Genomic DNA, 15,314 nt, shown 5'->3' on the forward strand with positions numbered 1-15,314 from the left:
TGACAGTTGTTTTAATCTCTCCCCTGTACTTCTGCGTGCTTCACTTCTGATACGTCATCAACCTGGAACTGCTTCTGTGTACCACAGTGAGCGCAAGCTACATTAAAGTGATTATTATGTTTTGAATATTTGAATATTTTTCGTACAAAAACACACTGATTCACTACATAAGGCCTTTGTTCACCCCCGGAGCCGTGTGAGGCACTTTTGTATATTTTTTTTATGGATGGGTAATTTTTTTGGACTGATGCACTGCAACACCAGCTGAGTGCCATTAAACAGCATGAAAGATCAAAAACTATTTTTAATATAACTCCGACTGGATTTGTCTGAAAGAAGAAAGTCTATTACATCTAGGATGACTTGAGGTTGAGTAATTTATGGGTTAATTTTCATTTTTTGGGTGAACTAACCCTTTTACTGAATAAAAGTATTCATTTATTTAAGAAAATCTTACTGACCCCAAGCTTTTGAACAGTAATGTATTTATTGTGCATATATTGGCCTGGTTTCACAGAGAGGGCTTAGGTTAAACCAAGATTAGGCCATAGTTTAATAAGGACATTAAAATATCTTTTATAAATGTGCCTTATAAAATAACATTATTCGCGTGCATCTTGAGACAAATATTTTAAGCTATGTCAGTGCAAGTTTCTTTCAGGCAAAACAGCCTACACATGCATTTTAGTCTGGAATAGTGCCTTATAAATGCTAAATCTGTATTAAAATAAAAATTGTACAGAATATGTCTTGATCTATACAATCTATATCAAAACTAGAACTTCTCAAATGTATCCTATTAAAATGAATAAAAAGTTTCTTCTTAAATAACACTACAGAAACGAATGCATTTTAAAGTTTAAATTTGCATGCATTTGTGCATTTATCTCAGCTGTTCAGGTTGAGGTAGTGTTCTCACAAAACACTCCACTAAGAAATACATACATTCATATTTAACAAACAAACAGGTTCAGACAAACTGGTGCTCAGCACTGTGAGATACCTAAGCACATTTTCACCTTAAATTCTCTGGTATTACTAATTATTAAATGAAGGGAGGTGTTGCAAAATGTGTTTGCTTCTGAAAGAGCTTCAGGAAAATGTAATGAGTAATTGGGGCACATTCCTAATATGCAATATCCTCCAAAGCTTTTTACTACCTTGACATCGCCACCACCTGGTTCATGGCCTACATTGTCCATGGATCCCACTTTGGACTTGGCCTTGACGTTTACTTTATTGGATTCAATCTTCACATCACCACCACCTGAGAAAGATCAATCATGATTCACTTGGATATTTATTGCACGCACTTACAATGAGATTGCATCTATAGTAATAGGCAATATATAAAAAAATGTATCCATCCCCTACCTGGCTTGTGCTTTAAGTTGTCCTTGGATCCACATTTAGAGGTAACTCTTCTCAAGTCAACCTTTTTATTTAAAATCTGAACCTGGAGACCAAGCGTAAAGACTCTTGTTAGACTAAAGTGTCTTTTGTTTCTGATAATGGATGTCTAAAGGGAAAAGTTCATTTGAGTCACATAATGTATAGGTGGCTCATTGCTGTTATATATAAGCGTCATATAATGAAATGAGTTAACATTTTTATATAAGAGAGTCGTTAAGCCAATATCAAACTGTACACTTACATTTCCTCCACCAGGAACATGCTTGATATTGTCCTTGGAGCCACATCGGGAGGTAACATGGCTGAAGTCCAGCTTTTTGTGGACTATCTGAACCTAAACACAGCACCACAACACAGAGGACACATGGTCATGGGATATACTACAGTTACATGTGCAAAACAGACTGACACAAAAGCTAAGAAGGCTATGAGTGGGTTAAACAATGCTGTACTGTTGTAAATTAAAAGTAAAGAGTAGCACGATGCCACTGAAAATACAAAATCATCATGCTCATGTCAAGCAGTGTTGAATGATCACGCTATTTATGTATTTGCAGGAAACAGCTATTTTCCAACTCTTGTATTTGAAGAAGTTGATTCCTGAACAATTTTTGTGGCAGCCATATTAGATTAAAATGTTCATTGTCTTGTGTGCAGTTTGGTGCAAGATTTGTTTGTGTGATCATATATTTGTTTAGACAGAGTAACAGCAGGCCAGGAACACTCTGTCTGACTCATAGTGTGTTTTTCACAGCCTAAAGCTAGCTTTATTGCATTTAACTCAGGTAATGCCTAAACACTCGAGGGTGCTACAGCCTAACTCTGTTTTATTTGACTTGCAATAACAGACCACTCCAGGAAAAAGCAAATGTAATTTGGAGTTAACTGCAATACTGCATAGCTCAAAGGCTGTGCCTGAAAACTGACGAATTTCCTGAAAACAATAACATGAACATGATGATTCTTTGAGCAGCAAAGAAACACCAGTAGCACTAAAGTCTGCTTCGTTATTAACATGCAAAGCGTGGTTAAACAATATCCATGGAACTGCATACATAATAGAGTAGCAGATAAACAATTTCTCAAAACACACATCTGACATTGTGAAACAACAGGAGGCTGTGGGTGATCTCGGGGTTGAAAACACAGTCATTTTAAAGTTTTTAAACATCTGCCAATAATCTAGATGTTGAGTAAGTCAATAATATAATATACATAATTATAGTTAATTAGAGACATTTGTCTTTTTATGTGTAAGAATTTTCAGAAAAGAAATGTACTTGATTATTAATTTCATGCTATATTAAGTTCCCCAAGAATAGCCACAGTCTCCTGTGTGGAAAGCTGCAAGAAAGGTGATATATATAGCACATATTACATGTGTAGTGGAAAAGCATAAAAAAAAAATAGAAGCAATATTACAATCCATTGTAAGGTAAGAAATTATTTGCAATACAGAGTGTTGATACTACTGCTGTGCTGAGTCAATATGCAGTTATGCTATTTTTGGATGGACATGGTTAGTGCAGAGCTTAAGAACAAAAACACGATGAAAATAATCTGGTAACAATGGTAAACCAGATTCAACGAATATTCCTCAACGTGTGGAACAGTGTTCATGGGTGAACTACTGAGAGACAAAATTGTGTTGTGTTAAATCCACAGAAGACATTCAAAGACCAGGCTGCATTGCTCTTATAACATTCTCTGATAGATGTGGACATATTTATTTACAACAACAACCGTGCCTCCATGTTTCCTTATGATTCACAAAACAATTTTAACCTAATTTTTGTACACAAATTCTCTTTAAGTGTTTAATGATTATGTGTACATTTGTAAAAATGTGGGTTGCATAAACAAGTTTTTACAGGATCAAATGATCTTTGGAAAGACAGTGAAAGTAAGAGCAGGAGACAGAGTGATACTGAGGCAGTGAGTCAGGGAGAAGTCATTGAGGGACTCACTTTGCCCTGGCTGGTCTTTGGCAGAGCATCGGTCTTGCCCTGGGCTGCAGAGACCTGAGGAGACAAGCACCCCTTTAGTCAGTGCAGTGCAGGGAGGAGGTACAGAAAGCCCAGGGTCGAAGGTATCATAGAGGGAAGTATAGGATGTACCACAATAAGTGATTAAGTATGCTAAGGTTACTTTCAAATTGAAAGAATCACCTGACAGTTTGCGTGTTATCAGTTGCATAAGGGGAAAATAAGAGTGTTTAACTTTGTCTGTTCTATCAGCTACAAAGCCAGCTGAAACTTAAGGGATAGCTCACTCAACAATGACATTTCTGGCATCATTTACTCACCCTGTTGTCTCAAACCTGTATGACTTTCTCTGTTTACTATAGAGCAAAAAATATTTATTTTTATTCTTTTCATAAAAGTCCATGTTATTTTGCAGCTTCATTATACTGGCAAAAACGCTCAACAAAATATTTTTGAAGAAGAAGACAGAAATTCAAACAGGTTTAAAGCAAAAAGAGAGTGAGTAAATGATAGCAAAATTCTCAGTTTTGGGTGAACTATTCATGTAAATAATAATGAAAGAGAAAACCCAGCGAACAAACATTATTCATGGAGGGTTTCTTAAAAAGACATTTTTATTTAAATCATGCATTGTGACTTTTAGTTGACCGTCTGAATTACAGATGGTGTAAATATGGAAACAGCTAGTCCTAATGCATTGTGTTCTCTAGATCTTCCCTGAAAAGTGAAAACCCTTACGGGTGTCCTGTTGCACAAGGTCTTTTTTATTTATATGGGATGGGGAAGGATAGGTGGCTGGGAGACGGCTATGGAAGACAGACAAATAAATTCTACAGATTCAGCAATAAAAAGCTTTGTTTTCCCTCGGCTGGTGGATGTCCATCATAGCACATTGTTGAAAACTGTGCATCCATGAGCTCAGTCAAAAAACTGACAGCATCTTAAAGTTCAGGATCAGTCAAATGAATAATGGCATTTACAATGACCAGCAGCAACATGAAATGTACATACAGTATGAGAAGCAACTATGACAGAATTAGAGATTTCATAATGTGTTTAATAGCAGCAATAGTGCAGAACAACAGAGCTTATGATCATGTGTTGCCAAATAATGCTTCAAATTGAATCTAAGTCTGTAAAGAAATGAGGTTGAGTGCATTAACTATGTGTGTCTCTAAAGCCCAAATTATTTCATTCCTTGCACACATGCAAATTCTCCTGGTTCTTTATTGACCAGTCAACTCACCTTGCCTCCTCCAGGTTGGTACTTCAAGTTATTGGTGGAACCGATCTTGGAGCGCACATTTTTTAGATCCGGTAGTGGTGCGTTGGTGGGCCGGATGTTTCGAGGGGCTCGCGGTACAGGAGGCTTCCTCTCTAGGGGAGTCTGCTTGGGTACGGGGGGTTTGGTGATACGGGAGGGACGAGGGGTCGGGGTCCCATTGGTGGCTGCTGTACTGGTGGCAGAGGATGGTGTGCGAGTTGTCCCTGGAGTTGTTTTAACAGCAAAACAAAATGCAAGTTTCTATAGCAGCAAACAGCAGAATACAGGAGGTTTAATACAGTATGCATGAGAGATCACAGAAGGATAAGTCCTGTTGTCATTAACCTCATGAATGTTTTTCACCAGAAAAGTGCTCTGTGTATGTACACAGAGATGCAGAGAGGAGTTGAAGGCTCTATCATTGCGATGTTTTAGACAGGCATCTGTGAGTAAGTCTATCCCTGACTATGTCAGCAGCTTCAGATCTGATGACTAGCAAATGCACTAGTCAGTGTGCATTAGCTCAGAACTGCTGTGTTTTCAGGAAAGAGTAGAGGTAAATTTCTCACCCTGCTCTTTAAGCCTCCATCAAATCAAGATTCAGTAACAGCTACAGACAAGTAAGCACCTTGCTCAGTGGATAACTGTAAAGAGGATCTCTCCTATCTTGAATATGTTGGACTTTTGGTTATTTATCCAGAATTGGTTTAATTTCATTTAATGGTTGTTATTCAAGTCTCTGCTAATTGAAATGTGTGTCTTTCTTAAAATGTGGATGGTTTGTTTGTAGAATATTGGGAAAAAAGATATTTGAATGCACAGTTAAACTCATTTTATATTACATCCAGTCTCATAGCCTTAAATGGTATAATGATCTTAAACTTAATGATAAGGGTATATCATAAAGCAACTTCTGGAAATTAAAATGCATAGGAATTTATTACTCTACTGGGAAATAAAGTTTTGTTTACAATGTACAACACTGCTATAATAAGCTGTCAATCAGTCACTGAATTGTCCAGTACAAGTGCAATTGATGAAAATTGAAAATTCATGAAAATTTGTCCATCTTCTACTCCTAGCATCCACTCTAGCATCCTAGGTTTATGTGTTTTTTTATTACAGAATAATCCAACCAGAGTAATATAAAAATTTTACTTGCTCTTCCAAGCATTTCAATGGGGGTGTGTGGGTGTTTGCTGTAATAAACCGCGCGCATCTGTAATAAAACGTCCCATTAATCGAATCACCAAAGGCCTCACGGTACGATATTATCACAATACTTTTTTCATGATACAATGTTATTGTGATTTTAAATACTATGATATTCTGCAATATATTGCGATATAACTGTGCAACTTGAACTTTAGACCTTTAATTGCAATTGGGGCATTAGAAAGTAAATTACTGTTAAATTAAAATTAAATTAAATTAAATAAAACATGTAGTCTTACATCTAGGTATGCACCTAAATGAAAACGAAAAACGAAAATTCTGGATGCACTTGGCCGAAAACCGAAAATGCTTTGTAATGATTATTTATTAAATAATATAGTCATTTCATAAGACTTTTTAGATGTAACTAAATTTGAATGATACTGAATAATAATAATAATAAAAACACAAGCCAATAAAATTACTACACTTTTACTGAAAGTAACACAATAAAACTGGACAGTATTTATATTAACATTGGTAACACTTTAAATAAGGTTCATTAGTTAACATAAGTTAACTACTTTAGTTAACTAACTAAGAATAAACAATAGTTCTTCAGCATTTACTAATCTTAGTTCATGTTAATTTCAACATTTACTAATTCATTATTAAATTCAACAGTTGTGCGAGTTAACAGTTAATGCACTCTGAATTAACATGAAGTAAATGATCAACCGAATTCTCATTAAATAACATTAGGAAAGATTAACCTTTAATAAATGTATTTTTAATTGTTTGTTCATGTTAGTTAATACATTAACTAACATTAACTAACCTTACTGTAAAGAGTTACCTTAGTATTAATTATCAATATATTATTTTTATTCACTTCTATGTAACAGAATCAGACATTAAGTTTTTTTTTTTTTTTTGGACTAATTATCCAAATAATATATAGTCCTACAAAGCTATTATTATCAGAGCATATGAGCAGAGCATAGCGTCACTGAAGGTAGCATCATTTTAACATTGTTGCCCAGTACAGCTGCACTAGTCTACACCATGTTACTGCACAGTAGCGCTACTACAAACAGGAAATTTTCTGTCGGCACATTATTTGAGTGGACTTTGCTTTTCCGGTGAGCATGAGCGGTACACGAGCATAGAGCAGAATATTGATCGGAGCATCAAACTGCGCAGTGACAAGGAGAGTGAAACATGTGCACTGAACACTGGCGGGCAAGCGCGGCACACCATATATTATTATTATTATATGTAGCCTATATTTTCTGCTTGCATTTTTCGGCCAATTACAGACCTGCCAACCTTAAAATTTGAATTTGAGTACCATCAGCGGGGTGTGGGGGTGTATGGGTGTTGGAGTTAGGGTAAACAGTTTACAGTTTTACTGTTTTTTACTGTTTAACGTAACTGTTTAGTTAGTTTGTGCTCAAGTTGTAACAAGTAAATACGTTCGATGACTTAAGACATAACACATAAGACACCCTTTTTCGCCAACTGCTGCCGTATTTGTGTAATATGAAGAAATGGTCACTGAATGAATCAGTGAATGAATCATTTTGGTGAACGAACTGAAAATCAACAAATCTCTTGAAAGAATAAAAATTTCCACCACTAAATTCCTTGCAACATAAATGGATTTTTAAAATTTTTGTTTTTAGTGACCCGCCCCAACCCGCCCCGCAATAAAGTGCCAATTTCTTAACCTGCCCCAACCCAACCCACTATCACACGCAGCCTTTCTGTCAGAGCTTCTAAAGGGTTTGAGCGCGAGCCGCTTTGAATTGAAACTGTAAACTATAGGCTACTAGGAAAGAAATAAAACGCAGAAAATATTTAAGTGCAAACTAAAGTTTTTGCACAGTGAAGAGTGACAAAACGTACCAGTCTACTTTGAGGTGAAAATGCATAGCCGGTACGCAAAATGCGTACAGGTCGGCGGGTCTGCAATTATTTTCGGATGTCGGGGCTTTCCTGATGACTATCTGCGATGCCGTTATCTTTATTTTACTAACTTACTGTATGTTGAAGGTGACCCAGCTGACCTCACCATTATTCTACCAAATAGTATACTAAAAGATTGATAATTGGAATCTATGTATCGATACAGTGTTGTCGCGGAAAATAACGCAATACTATACTGTACCGATTTTCCCCCCACCCCTAGTGGTTAGTGAAGCACACAATGAGGATTTGTAAAGAAAAAGGTCAGAGGACTTCGAAAAAAGCCAAGAGGAGACTGTTTTTCCTTTGTTAAAGTAAGGAAACTTTGCTCGTACATTTCCCAGAAGAGCGCGTGTAACGCATGTCTTCCATGTTCCGCCTGCATGTCTTCTGCGTCCCACAATCAGCAGATGTTAGAAAAAAAGTGTTTATTATGTTTGAAATCTGGATATTTATCTTACAAAAAAAGCACGGATTCACTACAGGAAGCCATTATTCGACCCCAACCCCCCCCCCCGGAACCGCGTGAGGGACGTTTTATTACAGATGCACGCACTTTATTTCACGTTTTCTGAAACTGTTGATGACAAACACCCGATTACCCCCATTGAAGGGCTTGGAAGAGCAAGGACAATTTTTTTATATAACTCTGATTGGATTATTCTGAAAGAAGAAAGTCTAATACACCTAAGATGCTTCGAGGGTGAGTAGAAGATAGACAAATTTTCATTCTCAGGTGAACTAACCCTTTAAAGCTAAACAAGAATCCTAATTTATATTTTGATAGCGATAAAATCAAAGCAATCTAACCAATTTTATACTGTATGTAAATATCACTGCCAGTATGTACGGTAGTATCACATTTAATATACTATGTGTAATTTATAACAGTATGTAAAATATTTCTCTGGATAAGAAAATGGCTTCATTCTTACCTGGTGTTTTCTTTGCACTTGTCTTTTTCACCTCTCCTGCTTGGCTTTCAGTCTTTGTAGCTGTAAACAGACATAATCAAATAAAAAAATGTCAATTTTAATCTCATTAACCTGATTTTTAATCACTGAATGCTTAACCTGAGCTCCTACAGATACAGTAGTTCCATGACAGGAATCAAAATGAGGCTCAGAAGTGCAAACACTGTTGGGTTGTACTATTGTTTAGCAACTTGCCAGTTGTTTCACTGAAGAAACACCTTTACAAAATCTTTCAGTAGACAAAAAATTAATAAATAAATAAATAAAATAAAAAATTATGGTCTAGGTAGGAACTTTATACTATGCATGCAATTATAAAGACTGTAAGTGAATGCCCCATATTAATCATTGTAAAACTCAATATGACGTCGTTCCTGACTGAGCTCTATACGAAGGAACAACTCACCTGAGGAGCGTTGAGCAGAGGTGGTAGTTGGGGTGTTAGTGCTGTTTTTAGAGTTTGTAGCAGATGCAGCTTTAGCCTTTTGCACTGGAGGGCGACGCTGGGTTGCTGTTTCAGAAGACTGAAGAAAACAAGAAGTCATCAGCAGGTTGAAGTGAACAACCAGGGGAAATCAGGTGAAGTCAAGAAAGTGGTTAGATGAGTTGTATACATAAGGTGGCCTAATGTTTCAGGGTGACTTATCAGTTAAGGCAGTTTGACTACTTGAAATCTTGAAAAAAGCAATGTTCCATCGACCCAGATTGAGGTTCTGATCATGACCTTGATCACCAAGTAGATTTTGGTTTATTGGGTATTGGTGTGGACCTTTGATATTGAATTTGATTACTTTTTTCTGTTTGTTTTTTTTTTTTTGGGAGCAAACCTAAAAAAAATTCAGTAATTAAAATAAATGCATTGTTTTGAAGTTAAAATGTACAACATATAATTTACTACTATTAATATAGTATATTTTTTCTAATAATAATAAAAATCTCTCTTACCTAAAGGACAATAAAAAAATGACACTAAATAAAAAGGTGAGTGATCTGAATTATAGATTCAGAATCCACAACCTCCATTCATGAAAGTTGGAGGAAAAGTAATTTAGAACCTAATCACAACAGAGAGGCATATAATTAGTCAAATTAATTGATAGATGTCCTAGCTAAAAGAAAATTAACAGACAAAATTGCAAAAAGACAAAAAAACACCTCTCTTTTGGGATTTTGCTGGTGATAGAACATTTTGAGTTTACAATGACACAGAGGGCAAGCCATGGGCTGATTTTAAGTGAAGAGAGATGGGCAACAGAGAAAGTAACAAATGGTCTCCCCTGTGGATTGTAGGCTGGGTGCCAAACCACAGCTGAGGGAAATGCCATTAACTCACCTTGGCCTTAGTCTCAAGAGTAGTTGAGGTGGTGGGGATTTTCTTGGTGCCAGCAGTGGGGGTTGAGGCTTTGGGCACAGGGCTTTTTTTATTGGCAGAGTTGGTGGTGGGAGAGATGCGCTTGGTGGCACCTGCACTGTCTCCAGTGGACAGCGAGTTTGGTCTTGCTGAGCTTTGTTTGGTTGACCCAACTGAAGGCTATATGCATGTATTTGCAAAATGCACAAAATAAAAACAAGATGCAAACATGGGAGCATGATAAAAACAAATTGTTCATAAATCATAAGTTGTGGGTTTGGGTAACTGATCTTTATTCTTAATAAAGATGGCAAAATGAGAGCAAACACCTCTTCTTCTCAAATGTGGCAATTTAACTAAAAGCATATTAAATTAATGAAGTCCCCTTGTTTTTCAGACTTACCTTGGGCTTATTATCTGGACTGGTCACTTCCTTTCTCCCATTAGCTGTCGGAGACTTAGCAGGTCCTTTAGCAGTCATTGCATTTTTCTCGGCTTTGGCTGTCTTGTCCATTTTTTCTCCCTTGTCCTTCTTCTCCTCTTTCTCCTTGTTTGTCTTCTCAGGTTTGTCTACTTTCTCAACCTTCTGGTTTTTCTCAGCTTTATTATCCTGTTTCTCCTCTTTCTCGACTTTCTTCTCATCTTTGATGATCTTCTCACTCTTCTGAGTCTTATCCACACTGTCTGTTTTCTTTGTGATCTCATCTTTCTTTTCCAGGTGATCAGTCTTCTCAGGCTTGTCCTGCTTCTCAGTTATGTTGATGTTTCCCATCTTCAGAGCAGTTTCAACCTTCTCCATTTTCTCTTTGGCTGTCTTATCTTCTTTCACTTTAGAAAAGACAAATTTGAAATTCCCATATTTAATTAAGCAAACGTGTATTTACATTTATTTACAAAAATGAAAAAGATTCAAAATAAAAATAAAATAAAAGATTCATTCTCTCTAAACATCTCATTTCCGTGAGCCCTCACTGCTGTGATTGGTCAGATAGCGCAGTCCTTTGTGATTGGTCCAGAGCCGTAAAGAGCTCTCGCTATGCCTCTGGATTCTTCTGCTGCGTACCGCGCATCATTTACAAAATGCACATTATCATGTCAGAATGTCAGTCCTGGAGACTTGTCAATAAATAGAAAAGATGGTATGGATTGTAGCCTACCAACTCGAGCTGGAGTCTGATGATGAAACAGTTGAACTGACTGATCAACAAGAGACTGATTCACAAGCACAAATGAAGCAGGATATTTCTGTGGTGAGTAGAGGTGCTCCGATCACGATAGGCCGATCGTTATGTGCATCTCGTCAGTAAAGCCGGTTCTCTAATCAGCGGTAAATTCCATCAGGTGCATGATTTCACATTGAGCAGCTACACAGAGCCATTGTTAACTGAGAAGCTGCGCAAATCCACGTTCATTTTCAGCGTTTATTTGCGCATCAATGGCTCTGTGTAGTAACAGCTGCTCTATGTGAAATCACGCACCTGATGGATCATCGGCCGATTGTGATCAGAGCACCCCTAGTGGTAAGTGTCAAGATTGCCAAGTTTGTGGTCAAACAAAAAAATGTACTCTCATAGCATAGGATACAGCGTCTTCTCGACGTGATGTTAATCACAAAGAAATTTGACTTTTTGTGGGCAGACAAGTTTGCAACGTAAAACGCAAATGTGTTACTTCGTGACATAGAGCCGTAACAGAATAAGATTCAAATTCCTGATGACTCGTTTAGGCAACTGCAAGCCGATTTTTTTTTTTTTTTTTGACAGACAAAAAGCTTTATCCATCGTGCAGTCAGCTTCACAACTTTGCAGATAGTTTATGTTTAAATACAGCTACATGACATGCTGCATAAAAGGTAATAGTCGAAAAGGCATAACGGGGCACTTTAACAGTATGCTACAATTTATGTCTCAGTCTCAGTACATTATGATAATAAGAATGAGAGTAGAAGAGCATGAATGATCATGGAAAAGGGCACAGAAAGTGACAGTGCCTTGAGCGGACAGAAAGAAAAGCACATTGTCAGCCTGGATGCCTTATGTAACTTGGCACCATTCTCCCCACAAAATGAAAAATCAGTGGCCAAGTGGAAGACCAAAAACAATGTGTGTGTGAGAGAGAAAGAGAAAAAAACAACAAAGAAAGAAAGGACAGAAAGAAAGAGTAGACTGTTCCCAAGAAAGGGTGAAAAATACTAATTGAAAGATGTGACGGGTCAACATAATGTCTAACACATCAATTTTATTGTTGTTACTATTTTTTTTTTATTTATGCGATATTTAGTAAAGTATATTTTTATTGGATTGTTTTTCACTGTGGCCTTCTTATTATTTTCTTATTTTGATATGAAGAAGATATATAAGTCTTTTAAAATTTTAAAGACTTTTCACACCGAAAAACTGATTTTGTGATACTTTTTATTAACATTCGCGTGGAATAAAATTCGTATAATGCTTGAGAGATAATTAGTTAGTAAGTTAGAAATTTGTTAATAGTTAGAAATGTCATGAACATTTAGTATGTCTTCAGTAGGGTGCCGTCAGAGACCCTGGAAGAAAACTATAACCCTAATTCTTCCTCTGAAGCTCTTCCCTCAGTTACAGATGGATAAATGGATGGTAATATGCCAGAGTGAATACGTGTGAAACGTGGGCTCATCTCAGTACAGCAAAAGCTAATTATGACAAAAGGAAATCCAAAAGGTTACTCTCTTGATATTTTTGTGTATCCCTGCAGGCGGCCAGTAGCTCACACAGCAAATCTTATCCATCTTTCTGTCTATCTCGTATCTATAACCTCTGCATCTGGCAATCTGTCTTCATCAGGTGTGTTAATACACAGATATGCACATGCACACACACAATGCCATCTGCAAGAGCATTTGAAGAAACAAAATCAAAATATACTACCATTCAAATGTTTAAGCTCAGTAAGATAAAAAAAAAGTTAACAATACTTTTATTCAGCAAAGACATGTTAATTTGATACAAAAGACAGTGAAGACGTTTACATGTTATAAACAATTTCTACTTTAAATAAATGTTCTTTTAAACTGTATATTTTCAGAGGATTCTGAAAAAAGTAAAATTTTCTCAAAACGATTAAGCTGTTTTCTACACTGATAATTAAAATATGTTTCATGAGCATATTAGAATAATTTTTGAAGAATTATTTGTCACCGGATACTGGAGTAATGGCTTTGCCATAACAGGAATGCATTACATTTTAAAATATATTGAAATAGAACAATGTTAATTCAAATTGTAATAATACTTCATAATATTACTGTTGTATTTTTGATCAAGTAAAACAGTCTTGCTGAGCATAAGAGGCATATTTCAAAAATGTAAAAAAAAAAAAAAACTTTTGAATGATTGTGTATTTCCAGCTCTGTTACACTATATAGTATAGTATATACAGATCAACTGAACTACATCAGTTGATGCAAGGACACAAGTACACAAAATGCTATGCAAGAACCAGAACTCTAGAGAGCCACCATACTTTAAACAGATCAAAATCCTACATCACACCACAGAGATCACAGCAGCTGATCTCACCTACCATTACAGACAGCTTTAGACTGAATGTCAGGAGATGAAACCACATTTCCGCTTCCCAATGGCTGTGATGATAACTGTATCCTTTGAGAACTCTGTGGCACACCAGCATGTTGTTCTTTCTTTGTAGTAGGGGCTGATGGGATGCTCATGGATGGCAGAACACTCTGTTTGTCCTCTACGGTGAAGTATTTGATGGCGGTCTGAGGTGGCGGCACATCCTTGCCTGGATATTTATCGGGCAGCTGAAGGCTAGCAGGCACTGTCAGGTGGGTACTGTCTGACATTGTGCGCTGGACAACTCGGCTCTGTTGCATGGGGGGTGACATGGGTGGGCGCGTTCCTGCATTTCCCTCAACTTCGCCCTCGACATAGCTGTCATTCACCACGCCAATCACGCAATAATTTGGTGCGAGGCCTGTTTTCAAGATGCTGGGGGGTGGATCCCAAACTCTGTCTGAAGATGTCAAGATGCCACTCCTTGGTGAAAGTCCTGATGTCACCCCATTGGTGGAAAGGTCTTTCCCTGAAGACGCGGGTGATGGAGAGCTTGAGACGCTTGTGGGACTTTCTGCTGCACTGCCCAAATTCTTCCCACCCCTGCTGCTCTGGTGACTGGTTACCCATTGGTCGACCTCCTGGCTGACTGCTGTCGACTTGGTGAAAAGGTCCTGCTTGTCGTCCTCTAACAGTCTGGAGGATTGCAGACTGCCTGGCTGCCCCTGCTGCCAGTTCCAGCCCTGGGCAGCTGTTGACGATGCCAAGCCTGGTATGGAGGGATCAAACCTAAGATCTCTGCACTCTGAACGCTGGGATGACATCCTTACAGTCCTTGTCGCTCTAGATATATTTGTTCTGTATCAAGGTGTCTATCCGTCAGTAAACGGCATTGATTTAGATGAGTAAGTCTATAGCGCTGGTCTCTAAACCTCCCTCAATGCTGAGGCTGAGATGACTCTGCTTCTCTCTCCCAATTCCCCCTCCTCTCTCTCGTTCTCTCTCTCACCCTAATTCTGTCCGCACATTCCTTCCAAGTCTTCGATCATGTGATCACGAGAACCGCGTCTTTATTGGATGCTCCGTACTGAAAACCCTTGCTTTTAGCATCTAGCGTGTTTATAAATACCCCTTTCTCTCTCTCACTCACACATTGTCTTGTTTGGTGCTCAGAATGCTCTAGCAGACGCAAGTGTGCCCCTTTACCCTTAGCGGTGGTGACGAAAGATGTCATCATTGCCTTGTCCTCAGGCGCCATGTCCGACTCTCAACAAAATAACACCAGTATCAATCACATTTGGAGCAATCAGCTGAACCATTATATTCATCCGTCTCTCACATATGAGGTTGATGGACGTGTGACCTCTGTTGTTTACTGTGTCTTTCTTTCTCTAGAGCAGTGGTTCCAAACCTTTTTCAACTCGCGGCCCACACAACCAAACACATATGTTTGCGCGGCCCACTTCAAAAAAATTAACTGACCCCGCTATTGTTGGGTTAATAACTTAGTACTCCGAAGCTAGATTTTAAACTGTATTTATTGAATAAACTAGGGCTATGCGATATGGACAAAAAAAAAAAAAAAAAAACTATCGCAATTTTTTTTTTTATCAATTTTGCAATTGTGACACACATCGATATGCTTTTACA

The 15,314-nt window shown here is 37.6% G+C and overlaps 1 protein-coding gene across 5 annotated transcripts in view; it reads right to left on the reverse strand.

Moving 5' to 3' along the window:
* LOC113116631 (microtubule-associated protein 4-like) overlaps positions 1–15,314 on the reverse strand; it is a 41,301-nt gene that overhangs the window by 4,973 nt on the left and 21,014 nt on the right. For 3 of the 5 annotated variants that reach the window (XM_026284898.1, XM_026284890.1, XM_026284922.1), the window contains 9 exons: positions 10,514–10,938; positions 10,093–10,290; positions 9,166–9,283; positions 8,721–8,780; positions 4,645–4,886; positions 3,381–3,434; positions 1,655–1,747; positions 1,375–1,456; positions 1,161–1,267 (listed from right to left, as the gene is read on the reverse strand). In XM_026284898.1, the coding sequence (XP_026140683.1) occupies positions 1,161–1,267; positions 1,375–1,456; positions 1,655–1,747; positions 3,381–3,434; positions 4,645–4,886; positions 8,721–8,780; positions 9,166–9,283; positions 10,093–10,290; positions 10,514–10,938 (1,379 nt within the window). The remainder of the gene's footprint in view (positions 1–1,160; positions 1,268–1,374; positions 1,457–1,654; positions 1,748–3,380; positions 3,435–4,644; positions 4,887–8,720; positions 8,781–9,165; positions 9,284–10,092; positions 10,291–10,513; positions 10,939–15,314) is intronic. The other 2 variants (XM_026284914.1, XM_026284906.1) reach the window with 2 other exon arrangements.

This window comes from Carassius auratus, chromosome 2 (assembly GCF_003368295.1).
Source record: "Carassius auratus strain Wakin chromosome 2, ASM336829v1, whole genome shotgun sequence".
NCBI lineage: Eukaryota > Metazoa > Chordata > Actinopteri > Cypriniformes > Cyprinidae > Carassius > Carassius auratus.